Genomic DNA, 19,886 nt, shown 5'->3' on the forward strand with positions numbered 1-19,886 from the left:
AACACTTGCCTCAGATGCTCAGCATGTTCGGTCTCATCTCTTGAATAGACCAAGATGTCATCAATAAACACAACTACGAACCGATCCAAATACGGCCTGAAGATCCGATTCATCAAATCCATAAACACCGCAGGGGCATTAGTGAGCCCGAACAGCATCACTAAGAACTCGTAATGACCGTACCTCATTCTGAAAGCAGTTTTGGGTACGTCCGAATCTCGAATCCGCAACTGATAATAACCCGATCTCAAATCTATCTTTGAAAACACCGATGCTCCCTTTAATTGATCGAACAGATCATCAATACGCGGTAACGGATACTTATTCTTTATCGTCACTTTATTCAGTTGACGATAGTCAATGCACAACCTCATGGTTCCGTCCTTCTTTTTCACGAACAATACTGGTGCACCCCAAGGTGAGAAACTCGGTCGAGCGAAACCTCTATCCGTCAATTCTTGCAACTGAGATTTCAACTCTTTTAGCTCGGTTAGTGCCATACGATACGGAGCGATCGAAATTGGCGTAGTTCCAAGTACAAGCTCAATACCAAACTCTACCTCCCGAACAGGTGGCAAACCCGGTAACTCTTCAGGAAAAACATCCGGGTATTCACAAACCACCGGCACCGATTCGGGTTTCTTTTCCAACTCCTTGTCATCAAGTACATACGCGAGGTACGCTTCGCACCCTTTCCTTACATATTTCTGGGCCAACATTACTAATATTACAGCTGGCAACCCCCCTTAAGTCCGCAGACTCAACTCGAATTATTTCGTTATTTGCGCACCTCAAATCGATAGTCTTGCTTTTGCAATTCACAACCGCATCATGCGCGGTTAACCAATCCAAACCAAGAATAACATCAAACTCGTCGAACGGCAAAAGCATCAAATCGGCCGGAAAACAGGATTCTCAGATTATTAGAGGGCATCTCTTACACACTTTATCAACAAGTACGCATTGACCCAACGGGTTTGATACTCGAATTACGAGCTCAGTAGACTCAACAGGTAGAGTCTTACTGGTTGCTAAGGTTTCACATACATATGAATGAGTAGAACCAGGGTCAATCAATGCAATCACATTAGTATCAAAGAGAGTGAAGGTACCAGTGATGACGTCGGGGGAGGATGCCTCCTCTCGTGCGCGAATGGCATATGCTCTAGCAGGAGTACGGTTCTCGGCTCGATCGGCCGTATCAGAGGCCCCCCTCTGACTACCACCCCTGCCTCCTAAAATTCTCGGTGGTCTACCTCTAGATGTCACTCCACTAGGTCTTGCACCTTGAATCTTATTCTTCTCATCCAGCTCCGTGCAATCTCTAATGAAGTGGTCCTTCGAACCGCATCCGTAACAGGCCCTGCTAGTAGACTTGACCCAACATTCACCTAGGTGTCGTCTTCCACATTGGGGACATTCAGGTTTCTCGTGACGATTATTGCCCACACTAGCTACCGAAGTAGCTCGGGAGCCCATCGATGGTCTTGCCCTGATGGAAATTCCCGTAGTCGCCCTCGACTTATTAATGTCCTCCCTGAACTTCTTTACAGCTGAGAACGGAGCTTTACCCGTCGATCTTTTACGATAATCTCTAGCTTCAAATTCAGCCTTCCTCTTCTCCTTTCCAAGTTCTTCCGCCTTGCAGGCTCGTTCGACTAGTGTTACGAATTCTTTTATTTCCAAAATACCCATTAGTAGCTTTAAATCTTCATTCAATCCTTCCTCGAATCTTTTGCACATAGCAACCTCATCAGCTACACACTCCCGGGCATACCTACTGAGTCTTACGAATTCATGTTCGTATTCAGATACAGTCATACGGCCTTGCTTGAGTTCCAAGAACTCCTTACGCTTCTGATCAATGAACCGTTGGCTAATAAATTTCTTTCGGAATTCCGTTTGAAAGAAGTCCCAAGTTACTCGCTCGTTCGGGACTATGGAAATCAAGGTCCTCCACCAATAGTAGGCTGAGTCTCGCAACAAAGATACAACACATTTTAGACATTCGTCGGGTGTGCATGACAATTCATCGAACACCCGAATGGTGTTATCAAGCCAGAACTCAGCCCTTTCGGCATCATCAGTTACTATGGCCTTGAACTCCTCGGCCCCACGCTTCCTAATCAAGTCTACAGGTGGCTTACTCAGCCTCACAGGATCAGCGACTGATGGCATTACAGGCTCTTGGGGTGGATTATTCAAATTTGGGAATTGTTGGACAGCCGGGTTGGTTCGGGCATATTGCGCGACCCACTCATTCATCATGGTAAAGAAGGCTTGTTTAGCCCCCTCACCTTGATTATTCGCAGATGACTGAGGTTCAACAGGCGGCGTCCCTTGTGCAGGAGCAGCCGCTACGCTCTCAACGTCATCCGCTAGGGTTCTTTCTTCACCGGGGTCCATTTACTAATCAAAACAAAAACATTTCAACCGTCGGAAGTCATCACACATTTAAACATTAACATTCGGCATGTATAGCTAGACTCATACGCGCTATGGTAGTCCTAGAACCGACTAAACCATAGCTCTGATACCAATCAAATGTAACACCCCGAACCCGAAACCGACACCGGAGTCGAACACGAGGTGTTAACTGACTTTAACCCCTTATAAAATTTATTTTCCAGACACTGCCCAATCTGTGTACTAGTCGTTTTAAAAATCATATCTTGAGTTTCGTAACTCGAAAATCAGTTTCGTGATTTTTCCCAGAAACTAGACTCATGTGCCCATCTATGTATTTTTTTTCTAGAATTTTTGGTCGAGCCAATTAGTACAGTTTATTAGTCAAAGTCTCCCATATTGCAGGGGTCGACTACACTGACCTTTGCCCATTACGACTTGGATATCTCCCTGCACGGGGCTTCAATACTGATGCCGTTTGTTTCTATGAAAACTAGACTCAGAGAGGAATCTGTACATATATGGTACTACCCCTAATTATCTCTGGTTAATTTATAATGAATTTCCAAAATCGGAGCAGGGAATCCAGAAACCGTTCTGGCCCTGTCCCACAAAAATCTGATTATCTCTTAATATACTGCCAATATGATCTTTTCGTTACTTCCTCATGAAAACAGACTCATCGAGATTCGATTACATAATTTATTCATCAGTTAATTCCACTCCTACTATTTTTAGTGATTTTTCAATCTCATGACACTGCTGCTGCCAGCATCTGTTACGAAAGTAACTAGGTCCATTTCATGCCTACCCTTGATCCAACTCAATCGAACATTCGTGCCATTTTCGCATGGCTTAAAGTTTACATGCCAAAGTTCAAACACAACGTAATAGCTTATACATGCCAAAATGTTCTTCTAAGCCAACTAAGAAGAAAGTACCAAAACTTGCTATCCGGTGTGATGACTTCGATGACGGCCTGACCCCGCAAAAATAGATGAGTCCAAGCAACCTATAATGGGTGACAAGGAAACACCGAGTGAGTTTATAACTCAGTAAGTCATAAGCAATGCACTACCATCCATCAATAACATTATCACAAGAGGAAACAAAATGGAACGAGACAATTTACTCCATCCATACCGAACCATACCATAGTTCCTCCAACCTATCGATTCAGTTTCATATCAATTCATGCATTCACATTCCATATACTCATCAATAGGACATTGAGGCATTTTCATAAATCAATTTATTTTCGTTACAATCAAACGACTAAACGGCCTTTCACCCATCCTACGATAAATTTTATGTACGTGACTTCAAGTATATTTGTCACATAGGTTCAAGCTTACCGAGCTCAACACCAAGTATAAGCATAGCACCTATTAGCCATGTACTCAAGACACTTACCCGATCCGCTGCCCGCGATCGACTCAATAGTGTCGCACACATAGTGTCCATAATGATTCACGAATGTATATTGAGTCCGCACACTCAGTGCTATATAATCAACTCGCACACTTAGTGCTACGTAATCAAATCGCACACTTAGTGCTACATAGTCAAACTCGCACACTTAGTGCCGCATGGTCAATTCGCACACTTAGTGCATCATATTCATTTCGCACACTTAGTGCAACATAGTCAAATCGCACACTTAGTGCTGTACAATTCAATCCCGCGCACTTAGCGCCAATCTCATGGTCATAAATGGTTATACCCGCACGTTTAGTGCCGAGATCAACAACTCAGTACATCTTACCTCTTTTCTTTTCATTCAACAATTTCATCATCACATACGTACATGCAAATATATATATGTATATTTATTCATTCCATTCAGCATCAAAACATAAACATTATGACCATTTGAAATAATACCAACTACATGCTTAATGACTTACCTCGTGTTGGGTAAGACGGTTCCAACTCGGCTACTCGATGACCTTTTCTTTGCCTTTGCTCGATTCACCTCCTTTAACTCCTTGAGCTTAATCAATAATTTAAGTAGTTTAACCACCTTGCCAAATATTTACAATCCAATTTCACATGTATATGTATGTTAGTATATTCGGCTAATAACCTCATGCAACTACCATATCATCAAAATCTAATCACCCATGCACATGCATTAGGTAAGTTACCTTTGCTAATTTTAAACCCAACATCACACAAGCTCTCAAGGGATGGCCGAATGCTTCTTTTGTTACCCAACTAATCATTCGACAATTTCATCCCCTTTGCCACCCTTTTATGCCTAATTATCTAAATCAAGATAAGATCATCAACATGCCTAACCATAGCCGAATGTGCAACATTAATCTATCACCTCTATCTCTTAAATACTATCAAGTTCATTTACTTCTAATTTCTTAAGTTCCACATCTTAATGCCCATTATACATAATCAAGTTTAACATCATCTATATATTTACTCATATGGCCGAATATACATACCCCCATATAATATCATTTTCATTCCATTTAACACTTAATTCCACCACATAATCACTTGGCCGATTTTGCTAGCATACAAGCCTATGACCGAATGTCCTTGACCTCTAGTCACCTAGATTTTTATTCTTTAAGCCTCATCCAACTCATATTTTTCATTGACAACCTCCTTAACTTCAATTTATTCACATCTTTAATCATGCTACATTCGACCATTATTTAACAATAATTCATGCATCCTTTTTATTAAACACTCAAAATCAACCATCTTCATACCTCATCACCAAAGACATCAAAATACCAACCAAGAATGTAACATTCATGGCCGAATATCATCTCCATCAGTTAACAAAATTTGAACCATGGCTAGGTAGATTTTCACTTACAACTTAAAATATACATGAATCTCAAAGAATAATATCAAACATACCTTAGTCTAGCAAACCACCATAGCCGATTTTCTCAAGCTTTTTCCCCTTCCTTTCTTTCCTCTATTCGGCCAAGGATGTTCAAGAATGAACACTTTTTTTTTTCTTTCTTCAATTCACGGCAACAAGGGGGTGAGACCATGTTATTTTTTTTCCATCACCCTTCCTTTCATTATTTAATTATCATGCTTATTATTTTATTTTCCTTACCATACCTCACTAACACAACATGTTGGTGACATGTTTCCACCCATAGCATGGCCGGCCACTACATATTAGGGAGGGGGAATTTGACATGCAAGTCCCCTTTTTCTTCCACATGCACTAATAGGTCCTCATGCATTGACCTATCACATTTTAAAATTTTCTCATATAAGTCCTATTGACTAAATTCACATGCAATCGACTAAATCGAAGCTTGAAATTTTCACACATTCATGATTACATATTCTAGACAATAAACATCACATTCAAACCTTTCGGTGACTCGGTTTAGCGGTCCCGAAACCACTTCCCGACTAGGGTTAATTTTGGGCTGTCACATGACTTCTATCTACCTGATGCCTTCTTCAGTCGATCCTGAATCAATCTAACTTTATCCTCGGTATTAGAAACCAATTCAGGGCCCAGAACACGCCTCTTACCCAACTTAGTCCAACACGAAGGAGTACGACACCTCCGACCATATAATGCCTCGTAAGGTGACATCTATATGCTAGACTGATGGATATTATTATACACAAACTCTACTAATAGCAAGTAGTCCTCCCAACTGCCTCAGAAATTTATCACATAACTTCTTAACATGTCCTCTAGTATCTAAATCACCCTCTCTGACTGACCATCTGTCTGAGGGTGGAATACGTACTGAAGTCCAACCTTGTACCCAAAGCCTCATATAACTTTTTCCAAAACTGAGATATGAAGTGAGGATCTCTGTCAGATATTATGGAAACTGGTACCCCATCCAGTCTCACTATCTCAGACACATACAATTTAGCCAGCTTCTGTAATGAGTAATTAGTACGAACATGAATGAAATGGGCAGATTTGGTCACTTGATCCACGATGACCCATACCGAATCCTTATTAGTAAGCGTTAAGGGTAGCCCACTTACGAAGTCCATAGTCACTCTTTCCCATTTCCAAAACAGAATCTTAACTAGTTGAAGCAACCCCAAAGGTAACTAATGTTCAGCCTTAACTTGCTGGCAAATCAGACATTTACTCACAAAATCGGTAACTTCACGCTTAAGACCTGGCCACCAATACAACTCATGAAGGTCTCAGTACATATTATTCCTGCCGGGATACAATACGCCTCTCACAGTATAGACTGCCTCAAATCAGTATCCTTCGATACACAGACTCTCCCACAAAAACACAAGACTCCTTCACTATTCAGTCCAAAATTTAAAGTTTTCTGACTCTCAATTTGTCAGAATCGAGGACCCAGTGACTCATCCTACAACTGTTTACCCTTAATCTGCTCAATCCATGTCGGTTTAACCTGAACTTCAGCCAACAAACTACCATCATCAAATAAGCTGAGGCGAGCAAACATCGTCTTCAGATCAGTCATAGCCTTACGGCTCAGAGCGTCGGCCACCACATTGGCCTTACCAGAATGGTACTCAATTGAATAGTCATAGTTCTTAAGCAGCTCAATCCATCTACACTACCTAAGATTTAACTCCTTCTGAGTGAGGGGGTCTATGAGGCTTTTAAGATCCATGTAAATGATACACTTCTCACCATACAGGTAATGCCTCTAAATTTTTAGTGTGAATACCATCGCAGCCAACTCCAAGTCATGTGTCGAATAATTCGCCTCATGAGTCTTAACCTGGTGAGATGCATATGCCACCACCTTTCCCTTTTGCATCAACACACACCCAAACCAACGTGTAATGCATCACTGTAGACAGTAAACTCTTTCCCAAACTCTGGCTGTATTAAGACCGGGGCCTCAGTCAGAACCTTTTTAAGTTTCTCAAAACTTTCTTGCTGAGTATCAGTCCAGTTAAATGCCACACCTTTACGCAACAACTTAGTCAGAGGTGCAGCAATCAATGAAAACCCCTGAACAAACCGTCTATAATACCCTGCTAGACCCAGAAAACTTCAAATCTCAGATACCGTCTTAGGTAGCTTCCAATCTAGAATAGCTTTAACTTTTTGAGGATTAATCCTAACCCCTTCAGCAGATACCACATTGCCCAGAAAAGTTACCTCTCGTAACCAGAACTCGCATTTACTGAACTTGGCATACAATTGTTTATCTATCAGAATTTACAGAACAACTTAGAGATGTACATCGTGATCATCTTCAGTTCTCGAATACACCAAGATTTCATCTATAAAAACCACTATGAACTGGTCTAGATAGAGCTGGAACACTCGGTTCATCAGATCTATAAAAATCCCTGGTGCATTCGTCAGTCTAAACGACATCATAAAAACTCGTAATGACCATATCGAGTCCTAAACGTTGTCTTGTAAACATCATCCTCTTTGACTCTTAGATGATGGTACCCCGATCAGAGATCAATCTTAGAGAAGACTGAAGCTCTTCGAAACTGGTCGAATAGATCATCAATCCTCGGTAGGGGTACTTATTCTTAATAGTCAATTTATTCAGTTGTCGATAGTTGATGCACATATGCATAGATCCATCCTTCTTTTTCATAAATAAAACCTGTGCTCCCCATGGAGACACACTAGGTCGGATGAACCCTCGATCCAGTAACTCTTGAATCTGAGCCTTAAGCTCCACTAGCTCCTTCAGTGCCATTCTGTAAGGGCCGATGGACACTAGAGTTGTATCAGGCAGGAGCTCAATCCCAAACTCAACTTCACGATTTGGAGGTAACCCAGGTAGTTCATCAAGAAAAACATCCGGAAAGTCTTTAATAATTCTGATATCTTTAACAAATGAAACCTCAGAGTTAGAAACACCAATGTAGGCTACATACGCCTCACAACCCTTACGAACCAATTTCTCGACCCTTAATGCAGAAATCACGTTTGAGAAATAATTCCGACTCTCTCCAAATATCACTACCTCATTACCCTCCACAGTTTTCAGTACCACCCTTTAGTAGCACAATCCAAATTCACTTGATGTTTAACTAGCCAGTCCATGCCTAGTATTAAGTCAAATTCTCCAAAAGGGAGTTCCATTAAATCAGCCAAAAAGATCATTCCTTGAACCTCCAAAGGTACATCCTTAAACAGTTTATTTACTCTCACTGACTGTCCTAATGGACTTAACACAGTAACCTCATTCGCAATGTTTTCAACCATTATACCCAAAGTCTCAGACACAGTGCATGCTATATAAGAATGCGTAGATCCAACATCAATCAGTGTAGTATAAGGTACATTATGAATTAAAAATGTACCCGTGATAACATCTGGGGTGTCTCTGTCCTCTCGACGACGTGCAGTATAAATCACTGTTAGCTGCCTCGCCTCAATATGACCAGCACTTCTGTCTGGTGCTCCACGACCATGACTCATACCATTTCTACCTCTGACCTAACCACAGCCTTTCGGTGGCTGCTGAACACCTCTCGACAGCTAAACAGTACCCATACCAATAGCTTGCATCTGATTAGGTCTCCATGGACAATCTCTAATACAGTGTTCTAATAATCTGCATCTTAAACATGCCCTAATCCTTTTCCAGCATTCGCCCTGTTAGCATCTCCCACAATCCTCACAAGGATGCAGTCTAGTAGTAGCAACAGGGGCCCAACTCTGACCGGCCTAGCAACTTTGGCCTTTTCTTATGCCTCACAAATAAACTTAAGGGTTCTGAATCTCTCTTATTCCTGCCTCTTTCCTTTTTACTGTTTTAGCACTCAGCACGCTTCACATCCTCAGTGATCTTCGCCTTATCCACTAAAGTAGAAAAATCTCGCTCCCTCTATGGAGCTATCAAAACCCTTAAATCATCTCTGAAGTCGTCCTCGAATCAAACACAATGCTCATATTCAGTTGCCACCATCCCACATGCATAGCGGCTAAGTTGTAAAAATTTAGCCTCGTATTCAGCCAGAGATTTATCCTCTTGAGTCAAATTCAAAAACTCTCTCCTCTGGGCATCTACATAACTAGCGCCCACATATTTTCTTTGGAATGTAGTCTTGAAAAATTCCCACGTCAACCGGTCAGTTTATGTACCCTCTCTAACTGTAAGCCACCACTGATAAGTTTTATCTCATAGCAATGACACTGCACCTTTTAGTTTCCACTCGGGGGTGCAGTCGAGGTCGTCTATGATCCTTTCTGTGGCTCAATCCAATATTTAGCCACATTAGGGGCAACTCTAACAATACCCCTAAAAATCTCAGCCCCATTAGACTTGAGTCATTTCGTAACCAACCCATGGCCCACAGTACCAGTATTAGGCCCAACGACCCTCTTCAGAATTCGTAACATAGCTTGGGGACAATGCGTAATCCCCAGCCGCATGATCATGAGACCCAGTCTCAGTCATAGGTGAAGCCAGTGCCTCTCTAGCTTCAACGTTAGGCATATGGCCCGATAACGAAGACCCAGCCTGAACACCTCCACTACCTCTGCCACGGCCTCTTGTACCCCTTCTATAAGTACTTTTGGTGCTCATTTTTTATTTGTGGATTATCTGTTTTAACAATTTTATGTATCAGTTTATAGTTCCAATGTTTATTAATGGATATTTTATGGAAAATATTATCAGTAATTCAAAGTTTTGTTTTTGCAGATCACAGTCTTACTACAATTTTAGGTTACCCTAAACAGAGTGTTTTAGTACAGTCTATTGCCTACAGTAATCTCAGTATTTCAATTTAAACAAGCAGTAGTTTCAAAGAACTCATAGAATTGGTGCCGGGGACTCGATATACCACACATTCAATAACACATTTCCAAGTATTTTAAATCATTTGAAATAGTTCTTTTTCGAAATTCTAAGTTTAAAAGAAACCCAAATCCAAAACCAAATTTTGCAACCTGGCTCTGATACCACTAAATTTCACACCCCAAACCCAGCCTAGACGTTATGGCTGAATCTAGTCATGCTACATTAAAGTGTTTTTCGTAAAAATAGAAAACCCTTTTATACATTTACCTTTGTTACTTGTTTTTAATGGTGAATTTAGAGCCCGTTGTTTACCATGTTAAAACATCTTTAATTTTTAAAATGTTTTCTTTTGCGGAAGCTTATAAAATGTGTTGAGTAAACGTGGTATCTTTGAAAAACAGTTATCTTTTTGAAACCTGTCTTTTTCCTACAACTAGCAGTTTATATCAAAGCAAGTAAAAACCCAAAATTAAAAGTTAAAACTTTAAAGAGACCTTATTACATAAAAATACCCAAATTTAAATTACTAATAAAATAAAAATCTAACATTAAGGCATGAACAGATGTGTGGCCACCTTCGAGTCCCCCACAGCACTGATCTGCTTAAGGATTACCTGCGCAGATAAGCAAAAAGGATGAGTTTATGAAACTCAGTGTATAATCCATTAATAAACAAACAGTTAGCCATACAATAGGCAAATACGGTTTGGGCCTAAGCCCGTTTCAGTAACACTCTAGTATCAGTTAGGGCTTTAGCCCATTACAATATCAGTATCAGTGTAGGCCTTAGCCCATTTCAGTAACAATAATAGAAATGCAATCATAAATCCTACCCATCCATCCTCTACACTCCACTCCGTCCAGCCCTACACTCTATGTGGGGATAAAATCAACTCACCCATCCCTACACTCCAAAATATAGCACTAGTTGCAGCACTAAACAATATTTGCAGTAGAGCTGCCAGTACAGTACACTTCCTCCAAAATGATAAACCCACCTCCATGCAATATGTCATGTCATAATATCATACATGTATGCAAAAATTTCATGCTCGATTACAGTCATACATATCATAGGGGCATATCAGTCATTTTACCTCATAGGGGAATAACAGTCATTTCATCAAATTAGGGTCTAGGTATGCTTATCGACCCAACAGTAGGTCCACAGTCATCTCGGGTAACTTGTGCAACCTTAATAGTCAAATAGTAAGAATGGGCCCAAGGTCCATAATGCGGGCCCATGTGGACCCACATGCTCGTGTGGCCCACAAAGCCCAAAAATGGCCTTGGCCATGCGAATTACACTACCTGGCCCAATAATCTCCACACGTTCGTGTGGTTTACCCATGTAGGGCCCACGAGCCCGTGAGGCCCACACGGCCCATTTTGGCCCAACGTGGCCCAAAACAGCCTAAGCCCATGAAATCGCTCACAGTGGCCTCTATGATCATACGCTTACATTTATGTGTTTAAATTTCCACATGAGCAAGCGTACGCTCGTGTAGCATCTACAGTCACTTATTTCAGCTTTTGTCGATTTACGTTTAGGAGCAGTGTTTTACACACCTATTTCCGAAAGAGTGCAAAAATCCACGAACACCTAAACCTGGATTCAATCATGACACTCTGTTAGTCATTTAATTCACTAGGGTTAAACATCCTCTTATTAATACTTAATCCTAAAATGGTAACTACTACCTGCCTTGAATGAAAGAATGTAGTTTAGCCCACTTAATCCCCTGACTAGTATTGACTTCAAGATCCTTGGTAAAAATCTGCATTGCAACCTAATCTTGTTAACTATTACCATAAACATAACTAACTTGAACCAAGCAAACGACTTACCGAAACATAGAACTGAGAATGGTAGATAGAAGTAATCGGCCTACAAAAATACACCCTAAAACCGAGGCATGAGATGGTACAATCACACGCTTGTCAGTAATCGGTAGAGCAAAGAAGATGTTAAAGCGAAAGCTATTTTGACAGAGAGATAAGAAAGGGGAAAGAGAATAACTATGAACCCCAAAATAGAGATCGTGGCAGCAACAAGGTTCGGCTACAAGAGAATTCAATTAGCAATGTAGGAGTGAAACTCGAAGAAAGCCAAAACGTAGAGAGGGAGAAGAACAAGGGTATTTGATAAAGGGTTATGCAGGGAAGAAAACAGTGTTTGGTCCAAGAGAGAGACGATTTAAAAGAGGAAAGGGAAGAAGCAAAATCGAAATAGTGGAAAAAAAGAAATGAGAATATACCCTAAAAGCAATATCCAGTCACAAAAGGAAGAAAGCTAAAACGAGAAGCAAAAAGAAGGACATTAGAAATCAAATTTCGGCAACAAAGGCAAAAAGAGCAAAACGCAAAAAGGGAATGAGAATCCAAAACCAAAAATTTTGAGTGAATGACTAACTCAGCCGAAATTACTGTGCTCCTACCATCCAATTTCGGTACAACTCTACCACACTTCAATCCCACTTTTTCCTCCCTTAATCCTTCCTAAAATCTCTCTTCAATTTACTCTAACCAATCCCTATCTAACTCCCCCACATTTCCTTCTAAATTTCGGCTACACACACCCCACTCCTCTCAAATACTCCAACCGCCCCATTAGCATTAGAAACCCTATGCCATCCAACCTCTTACACGGCTCCTTTTTTATCGCCAAGCCTCGAACCTCAGATCCCAAGAAACACTCCACATGCCACTTACCGTTAGATTAGCAGACCCTTTTTTTGTCATGTTTTATCTTTTTTTATTTAAAAGCCTACTGACTAGAGACAAGGGTTTTATTCAATTAAAACAAAAAATTTTTGCTAAAGCCAAGGTTTGAACCCAAGACTTCTCACACTTCTCAAGATGCCTAACCAGTAAAGCAAGCAAGCATTTATGCAACACAACATACAAATTTAATCACTTAAGATTTGGGGCGTTACATTTAGATTTTAAGAAGAAGAGTCCAGAACTTGAAACAGAAGGAAAGAAAGACCATTTCAAATGTTCCCTTCTTACCATATATATACCCATTTCCTCTTAGTAGAACTTTACAAGTGTCGAATGCATACAAAAATTTTCCTTTAAATGCCCCACAAAGACAAGAGAAATATAAATGAAAATCATGTACAGATGCCTTTCAGACCAGTCAATCCATTCAGTTGACTCCTAACCAAATCACGTTATAGAACCTACTTCGCATTCTGTTCAGGCAAACCGGCGTATTACACCTTTAGCGGTGACTCTCATAAGGCGTACTCTTCGTTTTTCATACTCTTTCTTCAGTTGAAATATACCCGAAACTGAAATCCTGAGATATTTCTATGGGCGGATACTTTATGTCCAACCTTAGTTACCAGGAGTCTATAAAATGGCGGACTATGTTACCATAGTACACCAAAATAGGTAATCTTCACATCTATTCATCTTCCTCTTGGATCCACCAATTTTGGGATGTGACACAATGAGAAAATATCATTTACTTATATCTTGGGCTATGAATTTCACTATTGTGATTGATGCTACATACTACAGAAATTGTATACACAACGCACCAACTTTCGGTTGAACTCAGGCTTTTACTTACATTAAAGTATATGAGTCATGCATACATAGTCCATCATCCACTCCAAATTAAGGTATGCCACACTTTGCATGTTACAAGTGAATAAATCCATAAATAGATTTAGGATCTATTCTTCTTAGGTTTAGTCCGATGTACTGTCAATCACAGTTATGTCTCTATCTTTTGCGAGTCATCCACTCCGATGCCCAGGACAATGCATCTCCCTAATTGGACTTGATAGACAACATATTAGACTTTCAATTAGTTTGCTCATTTTTTATTAGACTAAGAAGATGTTTAGGTTCGTCTACTAATATAAGTTGTCTTTCCATATTACGATCCAACCATGTAATACCGCTTATAATTAGTTTAAACATTAAACAACCAGTGAGTCAATATTCATTTTGCTTGCAAAAACCATATGAGAACATTATTCAAATTATATTAATGTAATCCATGAATTATTTTATTAACCAATCAGTTCGAAAAAATTACAAGTTTACAAACGAATATACTACACTTAGGGCACCAAATTCAACAGGTTTTACCTCGGCTGCACCCTACAGTAAGTATATCATATGGGTTTCACTAAGGAGATTTCTTTTAAAAGGACAACTACTCATTATGTTAGACGTTGTGATTAACCTATGATGACTGATATGTAGTAAATATTTATGATAGGTGTTGAATTTATGGTTATGCACTTAAGATTATTCTAGTTAAGTAACATCCCACGAAACTTTACTTAAGTTAGAATAATAGTCGAACGTGAAATGATTATTAATATATTTGAATGCTTATGTTCTTTTTAAAATTAAAAAGAAAAGTTATTTTTTCATGAAATCTCCATAATTAGTTAGTATTTTTTAAAATTATTTTTCAAAAATTACGCTTTTTTTAGAAGGATCAATTTTCTCATTTTTAAAATTGAAAAAGACCTAAGTGTTATTTACAATTTTTTAAATTTATATATGAAAAAAAATTGAATTTGAATTTAAATTTCAAAATTTTCAAATTTAAATTCATGTTTTTTTTATAGATTTTTTTTGTTTGGAACAATAAAATGCTTCAAATTCAATATTATGATTTTATACTTGGATTCAAATAAAAATTTTATCATATTTTAAGCTCAACTTCCAATAATTAAAACTCGATAAAACACTAAAAAAATAAACGATGAATAGAGAAATGTGAAATTCTACATAAAAACAAATTATTTAAAAGATATATAAATATGTGTTACCTTTAATTCAATTATAACACAAAAAAAAAAAAACTAAGACAGTCAATACAAATAAAACAATTCCTGGATTGAATGGTAATTTTTAATATGTTTCTCTAAGATATATACACAACTCAGGTTGATTATCATGTACAATTAAAAAATAACAAGGGAAAATTTGACCTGGAAATAATTTTTTTAAAATCGGAATTTCAAATTTTAGAATTACGATACCTAAAATTGATGTTAAATATGTCAATCTAAATTCAAATATTTTATTTGATACAACAAACGAATATGGATTTGCCAGTTTTGTTTTCCTCTAAGATTGCAAGCAGGCAAACATATATCAATAACATTAATAATGAGATCAAAAACCTAGCTTCCATATACTTTGGGAAACTAGATTCGATATTATTCAAAGCCATGAATAGCAACCAAATTTTTTTTAAAAAAAAATTAAGAATATTCACTTTTTTTTAGTTCAAGCATTAACTATAAACACAAACAAAACAAAACTAGTTATTCGCATGGAAAATATGTGAGAAACCAAAAAAGTTAAGAAGCAAGATGATCAACAATGCCTAATACCACATCACAAATATGCTTCAAACCATCTTCTCTACGTGCAATTTGTTGCGGATAGACCAATCTCGGGTACCTTCTAAACGCGTTATGGCAAGCATTTGGATAGTCCGCAGCTGCCATTATATGCATGTAGACATAATCATATAACTCCGAGTCGAAATCTTGAACGGAAGCTTGAAGAGCATCGGCGGCGTGGGCATACTTGTCAGAGCATTCTTTCAATACTTTCCTCATGATTGTGTCATTTTTGGTAGTAAGTAATTGGGATGATAAGAGGGTCGATGTGGCCGTCGCATTAGCCATTCCGACTCCCACCATGATCATAGCCAAGCCCTTTGTGTCCGAATTGGCGCTAGTCGGATCGGATTTGAGGGAGGAGACACAAAGGTCATAGTACTTGGTGGTTTTGCAAGTTTTTTGGATCAAACCAGCATCTCCATTCACTAGGGTTAATGCTAGGGAGATAATGATACTGAAAATGAAAAAATAAGGGCTCATTTGATATCCAGGGAGAGTTGAGGAAGAGGGTGAATTTTATTTTAATGAAGCAAAGAGCAGGAGATATGGGATGGTTCAATGAATTGATAGGGCGGAGGCTTTGTTTGGCAGCGGGCCAACTGCCAAAAATTTGGGGTCACGGGATCCATATAATCAACCTCCTCGACCATCTCCATTTCCAATGTAATTTGTATCGAGTTTTCTGTACTAAGAAGCCGCATCACGTCTCAAAGAATCTGGACCCACCAATAATTGCACCTTTGCAAGGATTCCAAGCTGCTCCAAAATAGATTTAATAATTCCTTTATTACTTTATTTATGCATTTTAATTATACTTAACAGATTATAATATATTTTTTGTCTTGTTTTTAATTACTATAATTAGTATAAATTATATTATATTATTCAAATTGTTCAACATAATTAAAATATATTAATTTATTTAACAATTCAAATATTGTAATAAAAAAACTTTTAAACATAATTAAAGCATTTTTACCATGTTGAGATTACAATATAATTTTTATATAATTAATACAAAACGAATTTATTCAAAATAATAAATAATGAACATAAATAACATATATAGATTATTTTGATTATTCAAAGATAATTCTATAATTATTAAAGAATTTGCTCGAATTATAAAAAAATAATATATTATAAATTAAACTATTCGCTATTCATTTTTTTCTTTTCTTAATAGTGAATAAATTACCCATAATAATTCATAATATAATTAATATAATTATAATATATTGGAATAGGTTATATAAGTATATTATTCGCAAAATTTTATTCATGAAATACAAACTTACCAATTTTATAAATAATTAAAATTTATTATTTACAACTAAAGTAATATAATTTTTTTATCCTTTTTTGGTTAACAAAAACTTAATAATTTAAATATAAATTAATTCAATATAAATTTAAGTTATATATTTGTATATAATTTCATTTAATAAAAGTTTAATAAATTTTTTTAATTGGATCAAATTATTGTTTATAAATATGGTAATTTTTTATAAATTTATTCAACCAAATATTTTAGTGCAATTGTTTTTTTTTATAAAAGTGATAAAACTTATAAAAATAAAAATATTTAAATGGAAAACTCAACAATCTAAGAAATAATAATGGTTCAAAAGTTTTTCTAAAATTATACTTATAATATTATAGATTTTAACTAAAATATGGGTAAACTACACATGTCATTCAACTCTGCTTGTATATTTTTTCATTCGTTATAAAAAATTATAATATGAACAGTCAAATTTATTGTGTTTGCCTTATTTTGGTTCAGCTATGTTAACAGGAGTTAATTTTGTAATTGGGAGATGATGCACCAGTTTTAAAATTTACATAATAATAAATTTTTCTACATATGTATCATTCGTTCTTTCTTATTCTCCCTATATCTTCCTTTTCCACTGAAATTTTCCTTTGTTTTTACTCACCCAAACCTCGTTGCCGTCGTCTTTACCAGCACCGTGTCAGTGCCTTTTCCTGCGATCAATGGCATTAACAACTAATTTTAACTATTTCCTGAAAGAAAATGCTTTCAAAATTTAAACGTTTTCATATCTCTACTTTATAAAGCTCCAAGCCAGTCCCTTCCTTTCATTATGCTCTCACTACTCTACTTTATATATATATATATAATTTACCGACCCAAGTAAACCCGGGTTTTAACTTGCTTTGGAGTCTCCTTTTGCATTGATTTATTCTTGGGTGAAATACTTCCTCTTGTTCTTATTTTTATTGGTGTAATAATAAATTTAATCCTTAATTTTTATACATTTTATCAATTTAGTTCAGATTTAATAAGTTTAACTTTAAAATTTATACCTTTTTTTTTAATTTAGTCTCAATTCTAAAATTCAAAAACATAATTATAAAAAATTCAAAAAAATATTCTTATAAAAATAAAAAATATATAAAAAATCAATAAATACATAAATTTTCAAAAAAATAAAAAATTATAATTATTTACAATAAAAAAAATACATATAAATAACACATGAGTAAACTACAAAATAGTCACTTTTGTTTGCCTTAGATTACATTTTAATCACTTATGTTTAAAATATTACGTTTTAGTCACTTGTGTTATCAGTTTGTTACGAGGTTATTTGTAGCCTCCCTAACCCGGCCTATATGTTATGGCTAGATTGAGAAGGCTACATTAGCCATGGAAATGGCTAAGCTAACTTATGTTACTTTTGAAGACTTTAAATAAACTCATTTTAGAGAAAAAACGTATTTGCACTTTGAGTTAGTTTAAAAGAGTTAATTTATTAGATAATCTATACTTAAGACTCATTTTATTATTGATAGTGTTGTTTTAGAAAAACCATTTGCTTGTCACTCTTCTTTGTAAAAACTCAATGTTAAACTGATGCAACAGAAAAACCATTTTACAAGTCATTTTGGAAACATAGTTTCCTTATCGATTTGTTTTTCAAAAACGATTCTTTTGCAATGCAGCGGAAATTAGGGAACAATGTCAAATTTTACTTAAGCCCAATATCATGCATTTTTCGGTTATTATGCTTGAATAATCCGTACATGCAAAATCCCCAAAAGAAAAGTTACCAAGCCACAGACCAGAAATAATTAAAAATTACAAACCAAAATCAATAAAGACCTAATAATCTTATTAAGAATAGTCCGAGGTCCAAGGTGATTTCCCGTATTCTGAGTTCAGTCCTAATTCCGAGATTTACTTGAAAAGTTAAACATTATTGGGGGTGAGCTTATGAAAGCTCAGTGTGAGTGGAACAGTTATTTAAATAGACAAAAATATCAAATACAATGAAACATATTAGCTTTAACAGAAGAACATAGAACTATCATTGGAATTTCATATAATTACATACCCATTATCAAATTAATGTCCAACAGTGTGTGAGCATGGGTCATCAGTCATTCAAGTTAAAATCATTAGTTTTGATACCATTCAATACAACACAATACAATACGTAGCATAAATCAATAACATTCGAACATGTCATGAGCATGATGCAATGCAAAAAGGTTCCTACCCATACTATCTGCTACACACCACGAATTCCCCATAACCTGTCTGTCAAACTCCAAAAAATGTGAGCATAGCTTGATGTGGTAAGACCACCTATTAATTAATAATGCAAAAAATATGCCAGATATCAAATAGTGCGATACAATTGCCAATAATATATAATATGCAATAAAATCGTCAATCCCCTCGGTACTCTAGGTGCAGTGCACTAACTAAATATAAATGCAGACTTAATATACTGCCAGTACTCCACAGACCTCCTCTGTCAACACAAGATATCCCACCCCAATGCAAATGCAATATGTTACACAAACTCATACATAATCATATCTGTAATAGCCCATTTTCAGTGGTGTCGAAAATAGTGGTTTCAAAACCACGATTCCAAAAAAAGAATAAATATTTTAATATTTATTTAAAGTCTATAGGATTATATTATTTTAATATTTATTTAAAGTCTATAGGATTATATTAGGGTCGTATTAAAGTTTCGTTAAGAAATTTTGAAGTTTAAATGGTTAATTAGGTAAAAAGGACTAAATAGTAAAGGTTGCACAAGTGGGTTTCTATTAGTTAAAAGGAGTAAATGACTATGGAAAGGTAAATTAAAGTACTTAGATGGTAATTATATCATAATTAAGTTATTGGATAATTACGGACAAGGTTTAATTGAAATTTTTTATTAATAATAAGGGTAAGATGGTAAATTAGTAAATAAACATAAAGATAATTAAGCCAAATATCATCATCTTCCTCATTTCATCAAGCTTTGACTGGAATCACCATTAGAAGGGGAGCTTGGAGCATTTGGTCACTTGTGTCTTGTGCATGGTAGGT

General features: G+C 36.6%; 1 protein-coding gene across 1 annotated transcript; it reads right to left on the reverse strand.

Moving 5' to 3' along the window:
* Window positions 1–15,285: 15,285 nt before the first annotated feature.
* Window positions 15,286–16,184, reverse strand: LOC107955295 (cell wall / vacuolar inhibitor of fructosidase 2). The gene has a single exon (XM_016891030.2). It carries the CDS (start codon window positions 16,004–16,006, stop codon window positions 15,479–15,481), a length of 528 nt encoding a protein of 175 aa, XP_016746519.1. The 5' UTR covers window positions 16,007–16,184; the 3' UTR covers window positions 15,286–15,478.
* Window positions 16,185–19,886: the final 3,702 nt, after the last annotated feature.

Source organism: Gossypium hirsutum, chromosome A11 (assembly GCF_007990345.1).
Source record: "Gossypium hirsutum isolate 1008001.06 chromosome A11, Gossypium_hirsutum_v2.1, whole genome shotgun sequence".
Lineage (NCBI taxonomy): Eukaryota > Viridiplantae > Streptophyta > Magnoliopsida > Malvales > Malvaceae > Gossypium > Gossypium hirsutum.